The sequence below is a fragment of the Lepisosteus oculatus genome, chromosome 5, assembly GCF_040954835.1.
Source record: "Lepisosteus oculatus isolate fLepOcu1 chromosome 5, fLepOcu1.hap2, whole genome shotgun sequence".
Classification (NCBI taxonomy): Eukaryota; Metazoa; Chordata; class Actinopteri; order Semionotiformes; family Lepisosteidae; genus Lepisosteus; species Lepisosteus oculatus.
The window spans coordinates 58122573-58145387 of record NC_090700.1 but is presented as its reverse complement, the minus strand read 5'-3'; the positions used below and the strand labels follow the sequence as shown (position 1 = coordinate 58145387).

The 22815-nt window shown below is 37.0% G+C and overlaps 1 protein-coding gene across 3 annotated transcripts in view; it reads right to left on the bottom strand.

The window, feature by feature from the left end:
- roraa (RAR-related orphan receptor A, paralog a) overlaps positions 1–22815 on the bottom strand; it is a 264425-nt gene that overhangs the window by 52605 nt on the left and 189005 nt on the right. The window contains exon 1 of one of the 3 annotated variants that reach the window (XM_015343697.2): positions 14644–14765. The exons of the other annotated variants lie outside the window; for them this stretch is intronic. Coding sequence (XP_015199183.1) covers positions 14644–14674 — 31 coding nt within the window. The 5' untranslated portion in view covers positions 14675–14765. Of the gene's footprint in view, positions 1–14643; positions 14766–22815 lie in introns of those variants that run through there. 3 annotated transcript variants of the gene reach the window in all.

Here is a 22815-nt window from a genome sequence, read left to right as displayed (position 1 = left end):
TTCAGCGAGCTGCTCATGATGGTTGTTAGTGGGAGTCAAATTTGAGCTGCCGTCTCCCATAGCACAAGCCCATGATGCAGGGTCACTGCCAGCGACCTTCTTTTATTAAAGAAATACAATCGCAGATCTATCATTGTGAGACAGGGACAGGCGCAGATGCACATAAAGAATGACAGCACTGCCTGCTGCTCTCCATCTCCACATGGAAACTTCTGCTTCTGCTCTTCACAGTCACTCAGTTCTGCACACAACTGGATTCCCCCACCCCAGTCCATCTACTACAGGCAGCACCCCTTACTTGAGTCTTACAGGAGGAAAACAGCTCGCATTAATTTAGTCCCTAAAGAGCTAATGCATCTTTGGAGTGGAGTTACAGAACGAAGCAAAGCGATGCGTCCGCAGCTTGTTTAAGGATACCTTTGCTGATGGCTTTTTTAGAAATGCTCCAGCTTACTTTTCACTTAATTAGACACTTAATTTAAAATCAGGCTTTGATGATTTCTCTAGTAACACCTTGTCATGTTCCTCCAACAGGCTTCTGGGAACGTGATAATTGCATCCCTGTAGTACAACTATTTGGCTGGAAAGATGTGCAGAGCTGGGAATTGGGACCACTGAGGCTGGTTCTTGGATTTCCTACCCAAAATGTAAGCGGAGAAAAAAAAAGGGGGAAACTGAGGGTGAGGTGATATTATTAATAGAGTCACAAAAATGTATATTTACCCTTTTAATGAAGAGCCTTGTGAAAATATTTTTTGGAAATTATAATAAATCAAAGATTTCAACTTCACGCATTTGTTTTAATAGCCTTTCCATACTGCTATTATTTTCTTTGAAAGTGAGAAATGAAAACTAGGAGTCTGGATGTTTTCAGGAATTATTAATAGTACACTATCATCCCCAATGACCTTCAACAGTAGTTCATTAGTTTCCCAGCCTGTCACCTTCACATAGTTTCCCAGCATAACAGTAAACAAATCTTTGTATTGTGTTTCTACAACAAACATACAGTAGATCACAGGAAAAGCTGAAGATACTGTACTGTATTTACTGTATGTACTGCATTCTGTAATGCAAACTAGGATAGCAACTACAGAAAATAACTTTGACAACAAGTTTCTTAAGGTTCTTTAAAAACAAAAAAAATGGAATTTAAAGTAAATATGATCATATATTATCTTTCTAGAGGATCTCTCCAATAACAGATTTAGAGGTCTAATAATAATTCATCAACACACTTTTTAATATGGCATATACTGTATACACTGAAGATAGCCTCCTAAAAGACATTCTGTTACAATATAGTAAATATATTTATTGTGTAATATATATATATATGTTTTTGAAAGGGAAAAGGGGATATAAACTATCAAAATATTTTATTTCAGGTCAGGCACTGAAAATATTTTTTCCACATTAAACACCAAAAGAGATGTCTAGATATGAATCCTAATTACCCTGCAATAAACAACTAATCAGCCAGTGAGAAACAAAGAAAAACGAACCAGGGAAATGTTAACTTCTGTTTGAACGCACCACAGACTTGACAAGTAAAAAATGTCTCATTACGACCTATGAGAGAGCCTAGCTCAGTAACAAGCTGTACTGTATGTTAAAGACAAAAAAAATTCCCTCGTCCAGAATTGTACTTTATCAGATATTGAAATGCTAATATTACAGGAAAAGAGCAGACCAAGGAGCAGATGCATTATCAATTAATAACTGTCCCCTTTTGAAGAGTTCCACTGAATTAACTAGTAAGCTGGATTTATTTTTCCATTAAGGTGACAGTGTTTGAAAATGTCTTTGAAGATTTAATTGCATGACTTGAGAAGAATATGTGGGTTGCAGCAAGCAACTCTCTCTTTCAAAATGTGCTGTCCTAAACTAGTTTTTGTAAACCACCGATGAAGAGCTTCAATGAAATCTGCTGCTGCTTTTTTTAACCACTGCACAGACAGTTGTGATATGCCTGAAAAAGAGCAGAAATCATTTCATTATTCAGGAAGGGAAACCATGAAGTTTAATTTTATAATGCTGAAGGGGGTGGAAATGTGTTCAGAAGAGCACCCTCTCTTGTATTTTAACCCTTGATGAAGCCATAACCAGCCCTGCCTTTATTGCTCAGATACTTCCCATATCTATTTTTGCTGCTGGGCAAAGATAAACCTCCAAAGCACATTTCTAAAGAATAGGCTCTCACTCAGCACATGGGGCATTGAAGCTAATTAACAACTAACATGCCTGATAGTAAGTATTCTTAATTCTTAATAAGGCATTTGGGTGTTAGAATACATTACATCACTCCAACTGGAAGTACAAACTGCACTGTTACAGAAATTCATACCCCAAATCAATATTCCAACAAACAATTTTTAATAATCAACATTTTATTTTACATGCATATGTAATGCATATACTGTTTTGTGCTATCTTATATATAATACTATCTTCTTATTTTGTGAGTTGGATCACCTAAATGTGAGGTATTTTCATTTAGAAAGGCAACAAGTACCTCCACGTGTTTTATGGAAGCTTCTATAGGCCTTTTCAATTGACCTTCATCACGTTTCAAAATTCAAAAGAAAGACAAAGCTGCAAATGAATAACTTTCAGCGTCAGACAAATAACTTGCTCAGAAGACTATAAAAAAGAGAAATATTTTAAAACCATGCAAAACTACTAAACAAGATGCACGGAAGCTAGGATTTAAAATTCCTATATAAATAATGTTTGAATGTATTTACCCAATATTGCTTACAAAGCTTGGAAAATTAGGTCCCTTATGTATCAATTATTATAATCCCCAAACTCAAAAAAGAGAGAAAAAACATTGTTTAAGGCAGATCAAAGACCAAACCAGACTCTAATCAATGCCTTTAAAAGATGTCAGGGTTCAAAACAGAAGATTAAAAGCAAAGTGTTTGATACATTTAGTTCTAGGTGGATCGTTTAAGAAGTCCAGTCATATACTTATGTTCAGTTTTGTTTAGATTTCTTTTATTTATTGTTTATAGCTTTCATAACCATAGATATTCCCAGCAAAGAACTATAAAGGAGACTTGACAAAATACAGCTCCTTACGCAAATAAGAAAGGAAGCCATATACAGTATAGTATGGGGGTCAGACACAAACACCAGACAACCCAGTTACAAAAACAAACCAAAAAGAACAAAATGATACTGGCATTAACCATATTTTTTCTCCTTCTTCTTGGCAGATATCCATACTAAATTTAAAAGAAATTACTGGTCACAGTTTAATAAAACAGCCCAATAGTAAAAAACTCTGGAATTTGGGAACTTTCATTAAAGAAGGATGAGTACAGAAAGCCATATTCATAGAAAGTTCCACACATATTATTTAAATAATAGAGTATTAGAGTATATTTAACTGTCTGCAATTCCAATGATAGATATGGGCTGCATCATATTTTTTTTTCCATTGCCAAGCATTATACTGTAAGTCAAGTTAATTTTTTTTCCAAGAGAATGACTTTTTTTTTCTCACAACTGACTTTTTAAGTCTAAGCCTCACTGCCTCACCTGGCTTTAATTAATTATAATAAAGACAGCCCACAGTCAATAATCCCTATTAAACGATGGAGGAAAAATTCAGTTTGTGCTAATGCACCTGTTCTTTTAAAGCACTACATGAAGATAAAGAAACTTGTATCTGTGCAGATACAACTCTGTTCATCACACTATCAAGAAGAGTGAAGCACAAAGAATTAAACTTTTCCACATAATCTGGAGTGCATAGGTTCAATCAGTTAAATGTTATTCAGTCTCACTCTCCTTTCTAATTATTCAATGAAGCTTAAAGGTCTTTATTAGAGGCTCTCTATACTGTATGTGAAGTTCTGTGCTTTTCAGAAATAAAAGTGCATTCCACATACTCAGCTGTGTGCATGATCCTTAGTTAAGGCAACGTGACAGGTCTGCACAGCAGTGGTCTGCTCACAGAGCACAGTCACTGTGGAGTCAGAAAGGGCTGGAGAGCTATAGTGACATCGCCTGTTCACCTCAGGTTATATATCCTCCAGAGTCTGCAGTGAAGTCGGTGCACCAGGTCAGTCTTTAAACCATTCAGCCCATTTCTCAGTCAGCTGAGCCCTATTTATGAGTTATTAGCAGGTTGCCATTAGCCAATAAAATAAACCTCATATTAACAGTACATCCACGTAGCTCTTTTAAATTTCAGTTTTTAATACACTTGCTGGTGTGTGTTTATTCCTGACATTAGATTCCTCCCATCACTATTAAGTCACAGGAAAACAGGCTTGAAAATGTAGTTTTTGATGATTTGCTACTGAATACACACTTCAACTCCTAGAAATGAGTAAAACACATTAAGCATATCTATTAAAGACATACATTTTCATGTACTATTAAATTACTCACAAAAGGACCGGGTATATTTTTGGGGGTGTTGGGAAACCAGAAAATAAACTTTCTTTTGTTTAAATGTTAAAAAAAAAGAAACTGGTACAAAAGATCCCCTTGGCTTTTCTATTTCAATCAACTGGTTTTCCAAACAGAGTGCAGAAAACAGCCCCTACCTCATTTTTTTATTAATGCCACGACTAATCTTTTACACAGAACATATTTCCTTCATCAGTTGTGCAGTACATCACCTTTCCCATGTTTTATGGAACCAGAATTGAGAAGATAATTTTTAAGGAGTTAATAATGTCACATATGGAGCCCTCTGGAGTATTAGGCACTGATAAAGTAAAACACTGCTAACAATTATTTTTAATTTTTGTCTAATTTGTTTTCCTTATATATGTATATGTACTGTACATGTATATGTATATGTATGCATAAGATGCAAATATATACATAAGGAGCACTTACTGCATATGTGACAGGCATTGCGATGTTTACAAAACAGTGTCATTTGTATTCAATAAGGCATCTTATTTTCATGATGGCTGGTATTGATTGAAAGATAAAGCTGGGAAGCTAGATTTCTTCTATATTAATTGAGAACACTCTGTTCTAGTCATTTTTTTGCAGGCACCCTGAGTCATACAATGAAAGGCATTAATACAGTCATCATCCTCACAAAGCAGGATTGCATTTCAGTCCCTTGAAACTCTTTGATAAAAACTAAACCCATAAATGACAGTTGCTGGCATCATTGTAAGTTACAGATCCCTAACAGCAAACAAAGCATTCATGCAGGTTTTTCATTTGCTTCAATAAGCTGATATGAATTAAACAGCAAACCAACCCACTTTAAAAAAAAGTTAAAGTAAGCTTGAAACACTAGGCTCCTTTGAACAACAGAAGAGACACTGCTTTCAATGTACCTAAAAATTGGAAAATGTATGCCTTGAAGCTTAGCAGTGAGAGAAAAAAAACTTTTTTTGCACTAAATCTAATTATTCTGCTTAAGATTGGACTAATATAACTGAGAAATCAGCAGAATACAAAACAATATGTCAGCTAGTCATCCATGAGTAGTATTCTACTGTTGCTCTGTTTTTAGATGAAAAAATACATGTGAGTCAGCTAGAGTAGTCAAAGATCTGGATGTACTGTAGTTTTTGAAAGCACAGAACAAAAGGCACAGATCACACAGCAGGAAAAGCCAGCAAAAAGCAAAGTGATTTCTACCTATTCACTTTAACACAAACAACACGAACAGGAAAGGATTGTGGCTTAGGTAATTGTAACTACTCATGCCTATTGACAGCTATATTGAAAGCCTTATCTTGGACGAATGCTGTTTTTTATCAAACCCTGCAAAGTCCTGATTGCCATCTGCAGATGTGGAAGAAAGCTTGAAAATACTGTGGCAAATAATAATGTGGTCCCTACAAAATAGTACAAAAAAGTACATCATCAGAAACAGCCAAGCAAGTTAAGAGTCACTCAGCAGATGACGGCTACTATCTTCTCTCCCTTCAGAACACTGCAATGTTCTTTTTTTTCCAAAACCATTTTTTTGCTCCTGTTACACAGTGCACAGCTGTTTGACTGGAGTCAAGTTGCGTTGTTAAATCGAGTTCCTGAAATACAAGTTATAAAATAAGATTCAGAAACACGGTAACAACAAACAGACACTGATAAGTCTGTCTTCACTTCTTTTTTTAAATAACTGAATGCATCTTGTGTAGAGGCCAACAAACGAAAAGAGCACAATGTGGTACAAAGCATTTCTATATTGTTCTATAGTACATATCATCCAAATGCTCTTTAGTGGAAATTTTCTTATAACAATTCATTATTACCATAATGGTTTTGTGCTGAACCTGTTACACTTTCCTTGGTTAAACCTTCTTCCCTGGTGATTTTATTGCATTCGATTACTCTCTGGCAAGAATTCTTGTGATTTGCTTGTCTTACTCAACGCATTGGGACTTTCTTTATTTTTTTAATTTGTTAACAACAAAATATGTTTTACGATACCCTTTTTTCTTAATTCAATATAGTTTACAGAATACCTTAAACATAATGATTAACTATTTTATAACTGAACATCTCTTAAACTTATCAGTTTAGATATCAGGGTGAACAGACTTCCAGTCCAATCACCCATGTTATACAGCATCTTAATGTGCCACAAAGCATAAAACCTTGCTTTAATTAAAATTTTATTATTACATTTTTAATATCGTAATATTCTGACTTAATATGCAGGTGTTGTTAATTTTTCAGGAAATGTGGCTGTTTTGATCCAATATGATTTTTTGTACAACTCAGGGACAGCATTTTCAGCCAATGGAAAAGAGAGAGGTGACAAACAGGTGTTCACTGTAGTTGAACAAAAAAACAACAACTTGTCATCAATCAAAGCTAGCCATTCCCAATTCCTTTCACCACTCACTTGTGCCTCAACAACAACAAGAAAAGAACTATTGAGCAGAAACGCAAAGCATTTTTATACACAGTAAGAGTTCCATTATTCGGGAAGGACAGCAGGTTGCTTAAATAGCAAATATTTTAATTATAAAATTACCCAAATGCCAACAGTCCAGCCCGGTCACCCCTGCCTGTAACTGCAGGAGATGCTATTAAAATTCTCACTGTATCCCTTCCTTTTCAATGAGGGTCCTACCTAGGGTACAATATGTCCAGAGTTTTATTAAATAATTGCTTCATACCAGTCTTCTGCTCTCATTAAAATTCCATGACAACACTTTTCAATTTATTTCTTATATCTCCCCTACAACTTTGTAACTAGCTTGTTATCAGCCTCCATGGTTGTAGAAAAAGCGTCCATCAACTTTGCCCTGTAGAATCTCCACGCCTGGTGTATTTTAACCCTCTCAGCCTCCTTCTGTACCAGGATTGAGGCTGAACTCCTCCCATCTGTGTTAAAGGGGACTTTCCTTCACCACCTGTGTCTGCTAGTTCTGCTGAGCTTTTAAATTCATTTCCACAGCTTTCATCTTATCTCTCTTTTCACTGTGCAGAACAATCACTTTTAACTGTCAACAACCACACCGAACAATTGGGCTCTTTTGTACAACATTTGCAATGCCAATTTGGCCAGGGGTGGAAGAAATTTAAACATTTGCTCTGTCAATATACTTGTGTCCCCCTCTTAGCACAGAAGACATAGCTACTCGCTTACAGCTGGTATTTGACATGTTATTTATCTGCTTATGAGCTACTTATTCCATGTTAAAGCTGCTACTTAAATATCTACTTATTGTTAGAATTCTACTTTGATTGCTAAGATATCCAAAACTAAATTTATTTTTTTGTGTGAATATGTTATGCAACATATAAAGCAGACCTGAGAGCCTCTGCCCCAACAGGGAGTGAGAGATCAAGCTGTCCTACTGCTATTGTACCACTAGCAACAAACAGAAGTGGAACTACTCCCTTTGTGGCTTAATCTAGGAACACACTGGCTCTGTTTAAAGGCTTGAAATTGTCCATCTTGACTCAAATGTCTATAATTTACACACAGCTTGGAGAATTCTTCTCATATAGAAACATCAAGCAATCCAAAAAAAAAGCCCAAAGAGCATAAAACAACGTCTAATATGTGTCATATGTGTTGTGTTCCGTCTTTTCCCCAATGTAACAAGACTCATACTGTCACTCTCAATACAAAGTGTGTTTTATTTCACTCTAGGGTCATTGCAGATGAAAGAGAGTGATATCTCATAGCTTTCAACTCGCTCCCAGTGACAGATGTGTGTATGTGTGGGGGGGCTTTCCTCTTTTTCCAAGGTGCCAGTCAGTGCTTGCTGTGGGGCTGAGGTTTGATTGCTGCTGCCCTCAGAACCGGTGACATATAAATACAGTTGAATTCTTCTCCAACAAAAAATTCCTCATATAAGAGTCTGATGATTTTTACATCAAAAGAAATATAATTTATCATGTCTACGAGGGAGATAAGCATGGAAGAAGTAATCCAAGAGCTATATACAGCACACAGAGCTCGGCCTTACTAGACTCACAAACTTTCACAATGGGCAGGAAGAGATTTCATAGCACAGAGGAAACAAATAAACTGAGCCTCTTTATAGCAGAAAGGAGTCATGACTCATGGATATCAGGCACGAATCTGAATGTGACTTATTGTCTTAAAGCACACAGAGCTCAGATGTGTGTCTATGTGCAGTACAAAATACTCAATCATTACTGCTTATTTAGCTGAAAGTTTCTTTTAGACAAAAATATAATCCTTTCTTACCCTACCAATTTGCACTTTGATGAAACATGAAACATCAAAGGATAAGGGACTGTCCACCTGAGTAATTCCGAATGTTACAAAACACTCCTGAAACAAATGTACAGAAATAGTGGTTTGTTTTTAAAATCAGGTTTTTTTTACTTCAAGCTGAGCGTCTGCAAGACTGCCCTCTCCATACAACTTTTGTGAGCTGCTGAACTCGAACATCAAGCATTAGGTAAAGACAGAGTTTGTCTTTTACAGAATACTAAAGAGAACCATTCAGAGAAATTTCTGCAAATCCGGTCTACAGTATGTTGCCTTTAAACTGTCAATTCCATTAAAATGAATAAAAATAGCTACATGCAACATGCAACAACTAGAGGGAGAGTTCTTGTGTGATATAGTGTTGCCATCTTTGTGCAAGTCGGGTTACACCGATGGTTGTCCAAAAATAAATGTTCTGTTATACATTATTGATGAAAGCTAGGAAGATGAAATGAAGAGCACCCATGAACACCATAAAACACAGAACAGCTCATTTTCAAAGGGTCCTTAATACCTCAAAACTACAACACCAGGAATGCTTTATTCGATATCAGTAAATCTGCCAAAATAATAAGTTTGAGCATTATTTAAAACAAAAAATTAATATATAGAAATAAAAGAGTGGATAGAAGGGTGGGGGAGGGGTGACACAATTGACCTCACATCAGCAGCCTGCCGATAGGAGGGAAATATTTAAAAAATCTATGTCAATTTACCCTAAACAGCTGTAATCTGTAGAAGGAAATAAATGAAGTGTGTCAGAAAAGTGAGGCGCCTGTGGACCTCAAACGCCTAGCTGATTAAAAGACACTGAAGGATTATAAAGTGATTGGAAAGCCAAAACAGTGATTAGGGAATGCATTGTCCTATTATTTTTTATTAGGTGTGATTGCTTTCTTCATAACTAGATTGTATTGAAGACCCAAAGGTGATTTAAAAAAAAAAACATTCAACTTCTCTCAAAAGACCCTTTCCTAGTTTTTCTTAAACATCATAAATGCTCGATGTAAAACTGTCCTTGCACTAAGTACAAATATCTTTTTACCCTTATTGACCAAAACAACATGGAAGTGAAAATAAGGAACACTGCATGATTGTAATTTGTGAATACTGATGACTTGGAAACCCGTTTCTTATAAAATGATGGCTGCTTTCAATACAAAGCACACACAGCCTCTTTAGAGTAGTTTTGTAACAAACGTTAAGCCACTGCTAAATTAAAAATCCATACTTTCAATAGGCGAGTAAATATCTCATTAACTAGTCTCTTTACACCCTGGCTGGTAATGTATTTCAGTGTGCACAGAGAAGTGAGAGACAGGTACAAATGTCACCAGCCTTCATATTGTGTGGCAATGTCTGTGGGTTTTCCATGTAATAAGATACCATTCTAATAAACGTTCTAAACACACACTGCAACAAATTGCACTGCACCACAATGTAAATACTGTAAGGGAGAGAATATTTTTTTTTAAATGTGTTCCTTCTGCTTTCATTAACCAGTTTTATTTCCATGTAATAATACTTCATGAAAGTGGGAGCCTGAATGCTCTTATTCAGAATGCGAACCACTAAAAAGAAGCAAAATAAGTTGAAAATAAAAGCATTTTTAGATCATGCAAGGCAACTGGACCTTTTTTTTTATCATTTACCTGCATTGAAAATAATTTCAATTTTTAATCATGATGTCATTTCAAAATAGATCTGTATCTTGTCACATTTCTTTTCCTAAAGCATTATTCATCCTTGAGATAATATGAGATTTTGAGTTTTCAATTAAATAGTTTGCAAATACAGATAATCAAACTGTCAATTTTTAAGGGACATTCTCCAGATTTTAAACACAAATCTAAAAACTCTGGTCATTGCAGACACCTAGTATGGCCTTAGAGAATTATTTGTGATAACTATAGATACTGTATGTTAAAGATTTTTTATACCATCACCTTTTCTTTATTTCAGGAAACTGCTGCAGTAGAAAGCTGGAGACTAATTTATATAAAATGAATTGATTTAATGTCAATTAAATTGACTAATTTATAAATGAAATTAATGAATACATTTGCCAGTACAGTTAGATTATATATGGATTTATCACTCTGTTTTTTTTGTAAAGTATCCCACCAAACATACCCTGCATAAATTTCAGATTTACAAATAAAGTATTGATGTAAATATATTTGCTTAAAATGACACATTAGGCAAATCAAACACTTCAAATCAAAACCTGAATCAATATTTGAAATGAAAATGACCACAACTATGTCTAATTGGAAATATTTGGAATAGAAAGTAATTATTTTCCTCCAGATGTTTGAATATATTATTTTATTTACATCTCTGCTTTATCTTGTCTTCTGCAACAAAAGCTCCTGTTTTTTGTACGCATTGTTTCTTCTCTCAAAAAAAACATTGAAAACAAAGAAAACAAACAAAAAAGCTTTCAAATCTCAGCTGGCTGACAGCTGGGAATTCTTGAAAGTTCAAGGCCAACAGCTGAAAGTGATGAAAGGACAAAGCTGTGAAAAGGTGCACTGGCATATGAATATTCTCTCTCTGACCCTTTATTCATAAAGAAACTGAATGCAACTAAATAACTTTAACTCTTGTTTACTACTCGTCAGTTGTCTTTATTTCTACACCTTTTTCTTCCTTAGCAGTTGACTGCTATTTACTTGTCTTGATCTGCCAAGATTTTCTTTTCAGATGCACGACCTGAGCTGTTAACAGGATGAGTGCCAATCTTGCTGGGATTGCCTATAGTTTAAACAAAACTCTCCAGTTCAGAGAAGGAATGTCCTTCATTCCGTAATGGCTGTAGCAGGAAACAAAACACGGTGTAGCAATAAAGCACACAAAATGAAAGCACATGATTAATTCAAAAATCATAGTTTTCAATGAAAATCTCAAAGCAACGAATTTCTTTTTTTTTAGTGCAGTACCTCCCATCATTAGAAACCATCCTAGCAGGCTAGGAAACATTACACTACACTCACTCAAGCTATGCCAGAACAAATACACTGCTGAATGCTTTACATAAAGTTATGTAATTTTTCATGATTTATATTAAAATAATATTTGTGCATTAGGAAGCTAGCTTTGTTGTGATGAAGTGTTAATGTGTTTTTAAGTAAACATTTTTTTCTTTCAGCACATCAAAAAAGCTTTTTTTTTCTACCCTTAAATTAATGTAAAGAATATACACATTGCTTCTCCTGGGTAGACCAGTCAATTTGCATGCTCTAATGAGTGGGATGTTACCATTAAATGTAATTAGGTGTTTGAAAGAATGTTACGTGGCTGCAAGCCCTGTGAGAAAAAGCCTTTTGTGAAGTGTATCGTAATAAAGGGATATAAGGGGTAGTTAGGAGAATGTTGCCCAGCTGGAAGTCTAAGAAAACATCGCACATGCTATAATCAAGAGTATGTCATAACAAAGAAGTGCTTCTAACAGGGCTGATCTGGGTTGTAGATGCAGAATGACAGCGAAGACTACAATAAAAAAAGCAACATAAAAACTAAGGTAAAGGGTTTGTCCCACCGTCCCCTCTCACCACCAACACACACACAAACAGAATTATCATTGTAGTGCTCCGTTCTTTTTGAAAGCTTATAAAACTTATGAAGTGCAAAAATAAAACTGCAAAAAATGCTCTGTTTTAGATGTGACACACTTAGACTCAGAACCGGTTTAGAAAACTGGCCGGCCGTATTGGGCCTGAATCTTTAATAGGCGTGAGAGGTCAGAAGCAAAAAGCGGGTGGGAGATGTCCTGGAACAGGGGAGTGAAGCAGCTCTTTTGCAAAGCCTCTGAATGTGACAACCCTACATACTCAGTTGTGTTGTCTCCAGCAGTGACTATTCTTGAAGATATAGAGATAATATTTCAGATTCAAACCGTATCGTATTCTGAGAAAAAAGGATACTTTATTCTTTTAATTCTGGATTTTCACCTGTTTCATGCAGTTTTCAGGATTCCTATGTACACTTTAAAAAAAGTCATAACTCCATCCCACACATAACACTCAGGGGCCAGCGACTTACCTCTTTCTAATAGCTGAAAATTCAATTACAGAATTAGGCACCAATGATTGTTTTTTCTGTACCTTGCTACTGCAACTTTCTCTCAGATCAATTCTGAGATTTCTGAGAACTTACAAACATTTCATTTTTGTTGTTACATGCATTGGAATGACAAAAATAATCTGTGAATACAGATCTCCTCTGAGCCCCATTTGAGACTAGAAACTTAATTTGTACAGAATCCTTACGAAAAACACTCCCACTTCCCTTCCACAAAAACACAGTGTGATCAGAGAGACTCTGACAATAAAAGCCTGCATAATGTATTTATAATGACTATCACTATTTTCAGACTGAATCTTTTATCTTCAGATCCCTTATTCTCATACACATTCCATCAATCAATCATGCAGCATACTAGGTTTGCTAAAAAGGCATAGTTTTTAGTATATGCACTCTATTAATTTTTAAAAGAAGATCCTGAATATTTCATATGAAATTTGCTGAACATCCAATAGCATCTGAAATGCAAGTAGATTTTCTTATATCCTCTTATATCCTGTTTTAAGAGCAGGGTCATGCAATAAATTTGCTTTGCTGGTACAAATTCTCCAAAAAGCGCACTGTAAAAGTAGCACTGGAACAGCACGTTGAAGGTTAGAGAGCAAGGGAGAGATCTAACAGCCAAATGTGAGCAGGACGTCTACTAGGTTCAAGATAATGCATCTGAATCTTTTAAAAATACCTCTTGAAAGACGACAACAATAAAGACAAATATATTGTCATTTTTAAGAATTCAGTAAAAATTAATAAGCACCCCCTCCAGGGTCTACACTGCAATTTGCATGCAAGCTCTGAAGAATAGCACACAACTGCACAACCGCATCTTAAAACCTATGTATTCATATGTTCCCGCCACCCTTTATTTAACTGGAGATGACAAAGAGGGGTAGTTTCTGAGGTAGCAGGGCTGTGGGGGGTGCAGCGTGTGTGTATGGAGAGATTGTGTGTTTTGGGGAGGTGGTGGGGGGATTAAACTGAATCCAATGTGCTGGATCTGCTTAGCCAGGATGGGATAAACAAGCCTCGTTCTCATGGCTGTCCATGTGGATGTGCCCTGAAGCCGAAAAAATAGGTCAGTAGAACATAGCAGACCAATATCAGGCAATAGATCCCAGAGGGCTGCCCGTTTCAGTGTCACTCCGAGAATCTATAACATCATCAAGGGAAAAGACCAACACGCAAAGTTGTTATACAAGTCTCCTTTCAAAACAGGCACGACCTCTGGACTGGAACAACAGGATTATGCAGAAGAAGAAAAAAAAAATTCTCAACACGCAGATTATTCCTCAACTGAAACCAACGGTTAAATGGTGAGGTTTCAGTTTCCTCAGACACAGAATGGCTTGGGTTTTTTTTATATCAATTTATCTGCTGAGAAAAAAATGACAGACTGCACGAAGATTACATCTGTCTGAAATATACTGACTAGGATTAAGCTGCCCCAGCAAGTCTCTGTTACCTCAATGCCGTCCATCACCATCACTTGAAATGCACAACAAAGTAAACCCTATCTACAGTTACAAAAACAAGTTGCACAATTTGCCATTTGATATTTTATATTCACTCCACAGAAGCCCACAACCAGCCTTAAAAGATTGCCAACTTCATTACCTTACAGAAAAAAATGCTTGCAACTGATGCAGAAAAAGAGAGGTTGTCACAGCTTAATTCCCCAGTAATAAACACATTTAGAGGCAGTCTCCTCCTTCTCTCGCTCTCTCTCTGTCTGTGCCGCTCGCTCTCTTCAAGCTCCCGAAGATGGAGAGTTGGCAGATTATGAATACCAAACAGACACACTCCCTCAGTACTAACCACTTGTTACACCGCCTCTGTATAACACTATGTAACAGCATGAGTTCTCCTCTTACCTTTCATAGCTGAAATCACAAAATACATCATTAAGCTCCAAGTCCATAAGAGAACACTAGCACCAGAGCAAAGCCCTCCACTGCTGTCTCAGCAGCAGCTGGCCAGCACAGCTCTATCTCTGCCTCAGTGCATGACCACATGAAAATCCATGTGACTGTGACATCATCTGAAATATCTTTTTGCTCTCCGCCCACCAGCTTGGAGTGGCATACCAGGCAGCCACTAAAGCTGAGGCTCTGAGCACTGTGGAACAGCACCTGGACCACTTCCCACTGATTGCAGTACCAAGTCTGTGTCTGGGGCAGGTAGACACAGCACGATTCAGCTGTCCCTCTTTTTTTAACATTTGCAAGGGACAAAAAGTCATAACATTGGTTTTAAAAAGAAGGCAGGCATCTGAGGTTGTTATTGCTTTTTTCTCTCTTGCTCAGATGCAGAGAAACCTTGGGAGCACAGAAACAAAAACCAAATCCTCCCATTTTGGCCTGGTGAAAACCCTTCCGTTCCAAACAAATAAATAATATTTGCTGGGCGGATGAACCCTAAACTGCCTCCAGATGTTTTAAAGCACAAATACTCTACCCAAGGGCAGAATATGCTCAAATAGGTGGATTTAATCTCATGGTAGAGGGCGTATTGTGGTCCCGTTTGTAACCCCTTACTCCTAAAGTAGTCTGAAAAATTTTTTTAAGAAAAATCAATAGCTATCATAATTATGCAAGGCCTGCCCGGATTATATACACACACACTGCATCATCGTCAGGTGAAGAAGAGTAATTAGCTGAAAGTAAAGAAGGCTGCTTCATTATGCACAGGCTAATCCCTTGTGAAATGATGGCAGTCCTTAAAGTTACAGGACCTGTTTCTAAATGAATGCCAGTCCATATCTGCTACAGTATGTTGATGTCCACACAAAAGCAGCCTGCTTGCTTGCACATAAGCAGATCAGCCTTTCATCACAGCTGTCTCCTTCTGATACAATATTTCGTGCTTAGTGAAAGCCAGCTTGGACAAAAACAAGGATCCATTTTGAATTTCAATTAATAAGCTGGTGTCACACGTATTTAAGCCAGTGTAGCAGATCATGTTACCAAAGACAAACCAGCCTGCTTACAGTTAGTGGCTTTGCTTTCAAGCCTCTTTGCATAGACAATTTCCAGCCCATCTTTGTCTATTGCTACAATCCAAGGTCCATTAATTGGGATAATTGTTTTTGTTACTTTAAATAAGTTAGGCTTGTCTCAACAATAATCTTTTGTTTCTAACATTCGATATTTTAAATATATCCATGTATATCTAGAAGAACAGTGGGAGGAAAATAAATCTGTATAAATGTGAGTGTCACCTCCACATACAGGAATTCCAATAAATCAGACATTAATACAATAGACCTTCTGCTATTGCTTTAAACACAATGTTTGTCTCTTTTATAAACTCAAAAATAAGAAAATGTACTTCTATCAAATACCCTTTTTACTGAGCAGGACATGCCACATTTATATTACACGATTACACTAATTTCAGCGTGATAAATTTCCACAGCAATTTAACATTTTAGTATTGATCTCTTTGGCTATAAATTAAACATTTAATTTGCGTTACTATGGTTTACCATGGTCTGTACCAAGGTACGCTATAGCTTTTATAACTGTTATAAACCAGTCACTGCTTACCTATCTGACCACTTGGTGTAAAGTTTTTTAAGGCTTTTAAAACTACGGCTCCTCTGTACCGTCTATTCACAAATATCATTTAACATCATTTTCATCTGACTTCTTAATTAGTCTCCATTTCAATTTAAACAAAGCATCCTTACAAACAAAAGAGGCTTTAAAAAAAAAAACAAGCCAGGAGTGAGCTTTCATCTGAAACGCTGCTATGGTATATCGTTTTTCACTGCGGCACGCCACAAGCCTCTGTGCACTTGTGTGCTTCTGAAGTATGCATCCAGCGCCCCACACGGGATGAGGTTAAACAGTTGATTTCAAACTTGAGTGGCAATATGGCTTGTGTAGCAGGTGTGGAACCACCGAGCGATCACAGCACAAAAAGAGCTGCAAGTTACTTGCTGGCTTAGGTTTTGTTTTGGGGTTTGTTGACAGTGCTGTGCAAAAAGTGCAGTCGTACATACAGTATGTAGCGCCATTCAAGCCAGGTTGTCTTGCAATGCATTGGAAAAAAAAACAAACACCGCACATGAGTAAGTGCGATAAACACTGGTGTGTACTGTATATACTCTTACAGGTGTGTTAAAAAAATTAATACAAGGATAACAGCTTTGTCACATTGGCTGGAAAGGATTTCAGCACAACAGCTGAAGACTTAAGCACCAGTCAAAATGAAAGTTTCTGTAACTTCTAAAAAAATAATTTTCTTAGGGAACAATTAGGTTTGTATGAAATAAGCACGGGAAAGTCCCACGCCATGAAGAACCACAAGTTAATGAAGGTACTTTTAAATTCCGTTTAAAAACTCATTGGTAGCCCATATAGGCAGTGGGTTAACAAATTCAGAAAGAAATGAATAAGTTTTGGTTTGTGCAAATTTGCTTAACATATGTGCCTCAATACAGGTCTCATTTGCTTTATCTATAAACTGGGAAGTGCACAAACTCATGACCTTTCACTTTCATGTCATTCCACACAAAACGGTGTGCAGCATAGAAACCCCAGGGCTCATCTTTCATAACCTCACAATGGCCTAGAGATAAGATAAGCATGGCTTCAGAACTGTTTATCTCCAACACGTGTGTTTCTGTGAAGATCGGGGTATGCTGAATAAAATTTCGTTTGCATGTCTAAAGACAGGAATATGACAGACGACACTGTGTTGAAGCTGGCACCTTTGATGGCAACAAAGAGCTAACATTAGTTTTCACAGCAAAGATTATAAATGTCAGGGAGAGTCCAAGACCCTCATAAAGAGATAAAGGCATGGGTGCCTTTTTGTTCGTAGAGAAATAACAGTACCATGACTGACCATAAGTTGTCACTGTGGTGCCTTTATGATAGTGTGGATGTTTCATTCACAGACCCTGTTCATCAAGATGTAATCATACAAATGTTCTGAAGAGAATGTGATGGGTACCGAGAAGGTTAAAATGTAGTTAAGCAAGTGTGCAAAAGCATAAAAAAGTTCATATAGACTATATTTCAGCTCTATGATTGTATTTCACATTGAAATCTATAGCTCTAACGTTCCCTTTTCTGTGCTGTGGCCCGTAGCAGGATCAAATCGTTTTAGAAATTCTGGCAGGATTAAATTGCACATCTTCAATAGCAGTGAATATCAGCTGAGTAAATACAACGTGTTTATGAAAGCAGCTGCTGCCAAAAAGGTCACTTCCTGTACACTTGGCTGTCGGAATGTTTACACATGAATGAGAATCAGTTGATTATTTCTTTGTGGGCAACATTCCACAACTCTGAATGTCTTTATCTCACAATTCACAAAAAAAAAAGAGACTAATATCTCTACCAGGTCAAAATGCCGACTTATTTTGCTTTCATACAGACACTGCACTGCTCTGTGTACTTTTCATTTTATGCAATTTACAGTGCTGTCATTTTCAGCAAAAAACTAATTCTTTCTGACGTTTTCATTCAAGAGTCCTTGACTGCTTGCCATACCTACCCCTCTGCTCACCAAGCCATACTGATTTAGCAAGTTCATCAGCCTGTGGAGCTGAAACACATAACATCTCATTTTGAGGTTGAAGCCTTTTATTTCTTATTAATTTCATATTTTTTTTTGCTTTCCATGCACAGCATATCTATATATGGTGAAACACTGCATACAGATGGAAAAAATGGTTCCACAGTGGAAGCAATGAGTGTTACACTCTTTCTTCTGATGTTTCAGCATGGATTTGACTTCTGCTTGTTTCTACGTGGTTAACCTGCTCTGCCCTTTCCACTTATATATCATATAAATGTGTGTATATCTAAGATGAATATACATTGTTTGCTTCTTTCTACCCTTTTTTTCCCAAATTTAACAGAAAGTGTTAACTCCAACAGTCAAAATGATTTTTTAAATTAGGTAGCACCAGTCAAGGTACAAGTAATGACAGCTTTGACAAACAACTCCATGCTTGCTATGTGTTAATGAGTTCTGAAAGATAACACGCATAAAGAACTTGCTGTGTTACTGAATACAAGTGTGAATGAACTGAGGTCTCTGCACAGAGTCAAAGCAGGAATCCTTGTCATTACTGGAAGCAATGTATTTCTATAGCCAAATGTGGTTCATTAAATGGGATCAGTTCTTTCTGAGGCAGGTGTGTAACGAAAGCAAAGGAGAATTCTGCAAAGCTCCATTTACATAGCAACATAAGTGACAAAATTGAATAACACTTGACAGATCTGCCACATTGCAAGTGGCAGAAATTATATCACTTTTCAGAAACAGTTGTCTGAACCTGAACTGCACTTTTCTGTGTGGAAAAAAAAATAGCAATGAATAAAAGTTGACATGAATTAGTTTTAATTTTTTTAATTAGTTTCAGCAGATGCCAGCACATTTGTATCTGCAGTGATACGTTTTATCGCAAAACAGGACTCAATGAGAATAAATAACTGGGTTTTTATTTCTAACACGGGTGGCAGACTGACTAGTGTTGTATCATTAAAAGCTCTGTAAAACAACATGCTTTTTAATACTCCTTAAGGAACATTTGTTTTTAAAGAAAATACTCAAAGATTGCACATTCCCATTATACAATTATACCTATAGAGGTGAGCATTATCTGTTACAGAAATTACATAATGTATTTCTACAAAACTTTAAAAAACTGCAGTGGGGTGGGAGAGAAACCAGCCACACATCTGGTAGTGTGTTATTTTCTGATCAGCAACGTAAATAATTCCTGCTTTAAATATTCTGGAAGAACAAAACAAAATAAATAGTATGTTTGTAACAATACGAACTATGATTTACCTAGAGTGTTTGCAATATTTGCAATCAGTTTGCAATAAAACACAGAGAAATTACAAATAGGACTGTCTTATAACATCCAGATCCCAATTCCATACCACACTGTATAGGGCAAAAGTAAAAAGCGCTTTGTGATCTTTTGGGATGAAAAACACTAAAGAAATATTAAGGTTGTACGGTGGCATGATGATTAGGATTGCTGCCTCACAGCTCTTGAGCTCTGGATTGGATTCCAGCCTTTTATTTCTGTGTATTTTCTGTGTGGAGTTCGCATGTTGTCAAAGTTACACTAAGGTTTCGTTCCACCATCCACAGGCACTCTAGAGAATCTTGCATAACCTGTATCTCTAAAATGTCCTTTTTTCCCCATGTACAGTATATGTGTTTGCCCCACACTGGACTGGCATCACATCTAGAGTTGCTCACCACAGTCCTGTGCTTGACTAAGCACTTCCTGAAAACTGACATAAAATTTAAATTGTTACTAGACATATTAACACCACCCTAACAACACACTTGCGAGCAAGTGAGCACAGAGATTTGATGTATCCTGTACAGTCGTAACGGCATCACAGTAAGCTAAAAATATTTATATAAACCTGACATTTCACACAACACAGTCATAGGGCAGGCTCACATCTTTTAATTAAAACAAATTTATTTATTGTAAATAAACCCCATGGGATAAAATTCAATCGAGATGCGATTCAGGGCATCCAACAGTTCCCTAGAGAAAACCAAAGTACTGCAGCTGGTAAAAGCCTCATTAACAGTCTGTCACTAATCATCCAACAGAAATTGCAGATACCAAAAATCATATACTTTAACTCTTGCATCCTGTCTCAAACAGGCATTCTATAAGTGTAAGCAATTATTATTATTATTATTATTATTATTATTATTATTATTAGTCCAAAAGCCTTACCCTAAAGAGGATAATAAGCATCTTTTACAAAAAGTCAGCAAGAAAACATGAAAACAAACAGGCCTTAGGCTGCCAGCTAACACTGTTATGGAATTAACCAAGTTCTACAAATGTCTGATGAAAACAATACAGATCAATTTAATATAAATGCCAAAAGCATCAGGTGTAATATCAACTCTTTGCAGCTCCAACCAATGCAAGACAATCATAAACCAATTTAGAGCAATTTAAAGCAATTTCCTCAGGCTTCCACTCATGAGAGACTTCAATAAATCAAGCAGACAACACAAGGAATATCTTCTTCAAGAAAAAAAAAATCTGGTTTTCTTTTGTACTAAGAACAGGTCTTCAGAAACAATACTACCTTCTTACTGACTGCAAGAAGCACAATTCACATTGCATATGCATGAATCCTAAAATATTTAATGACTATTAATATGGTACAACTGTGAATTACTCAGTTTATTGTGTCTTAAAAGATAATTATGACAAAGTATTATATAGGGGCACTGGGGAATTGACCATTGGCTAAAACATAGGCAAAGCATAATATAGAGGAAATTTAAAAGCAAACGGAGCAGGAAAGCTCTTATTTTTATATATCCTTAGGGGTAACTGAGTGATAACTTGGCTGTAACACAACTGATTTGAAACAAAATGCTTTTGATGTATTAAATTTAAATTATCACACCTTTTTAATCAAGCTCTACTAAAGCCTTGTACATCAATATTTAAATATTTATCAATTTAAAAATCTCTACAGGCTTTAATCTCAAATTCATTTTGATTTTGTCTGTTAATACACTTCTGCTGATAGCTGTTAGAAAACCACAACTGACCTTTTAGTAAGTACAAGATACTGTCAGCCTGAAGCCACTGTTTGTGTCTAAATAAGAAAAAAGACAATCCCATTCATTTTAACTCTCCTTGTAGAGCAATGACTGGAGGTAGCCTCCTACATTTCAAAGGTGCTGACACGACTCTTTCTCAGTCTGAGGTTATACTGGAGTCACAGACGACTCGCCCTCACACTACCCTCTGTTTAAATGCAGTTGTATTTTGTGCTCTAAACCAGGTTATCCTATCTTCCACCCTTAAGGCATACCATTGCAGCCACCCTCCGGTGATTCTACAACCAAAGCCTCAATTCCTCAACATCTGAACTAATCATTTAAAGGAGAACTGCAGTCCCCATTTCTCAGACCGGTGACACATCTCTGCAACCAAATAAATGGTATAGAAAAAAATGTGCACATTTCAAATGAAGCACAAAACAGTGAACTTTGTGAAGTACTGTATGGTTGCAAGAGTTTGCGCAAATTGTCATGTGAGGCCTGTCCCACTCACTAGTCACTGTAATGACTAGTGTAATACGATGTACAGTACAGGCAAATAAGTACAGGCTGTGAAGCAGACATTTTGTTTGCAGAAATGTTCCAACGTCATGCATACAAAACCATCTCGAATCAAAGAGCAGTATTTCTATACGATTAAAAGAGCTGTACTTACAGGCCTGCTTGTTTACAATGTAAGAGGGCCACTTCACCTCACCTCGTTCTGAATCACAGACGATGACAGTAATACTGTATGGTCCTGCCCATCCCTGGAAATTCTGTCTATTTTGTGGCGTAAACTGGTGGTTTAAAAGTTCGGTGTACAAGCCGGAAACATTTTCTAATTGCTTCTTCCAATCTAGTGTCACGGGGGAACCGGGCCCTATCCCATCCAGCAATGAGCACAAGGCAGGATACACCCTAGACGCCAGTCCATCACAGGGCACACACAGACAAAAACACACACACTCGCACTAGGTGCCAACTTTTCCAGAATTTTTTCCAGAAACTAGTTAACCTATCAGCATGCCTTAGGACTGTGGGAGGAAATCAGTGCACCCAGAGGAAACCCCAGAAAACACGGTGAATAGCAGAAATATGCATATTCTTTGAGAATGACCAGTTCGCTTTGTTATACCCAGACGATTTTGGATTGGCCAGATGCGGTCGCGGCAATGAGCCCACAACCCTCACACCGTTTCAAAACGAGGAAGTGTCTTTAACAACCAGGCGTGCTCCGTATTTCCACACCGGAGGATCAGCACTGCTGGGAGGAGAGACACTTCCAGCACTGACAACACCGCAAACCTGCAGACACCAGTAGGGGTCGCTGTGTCTGCCAGCAGCTCTCATCAATTCAGCAAATGGTGTGCTGACGTTGGGGATTTCTGTCAGCCAGGGACATGAACGAGACTCAAACCCACAATACCTGGAGCACCGCCTCTGCTTGGGCTTGAGTTCAATTAAGGCCTCAAGGG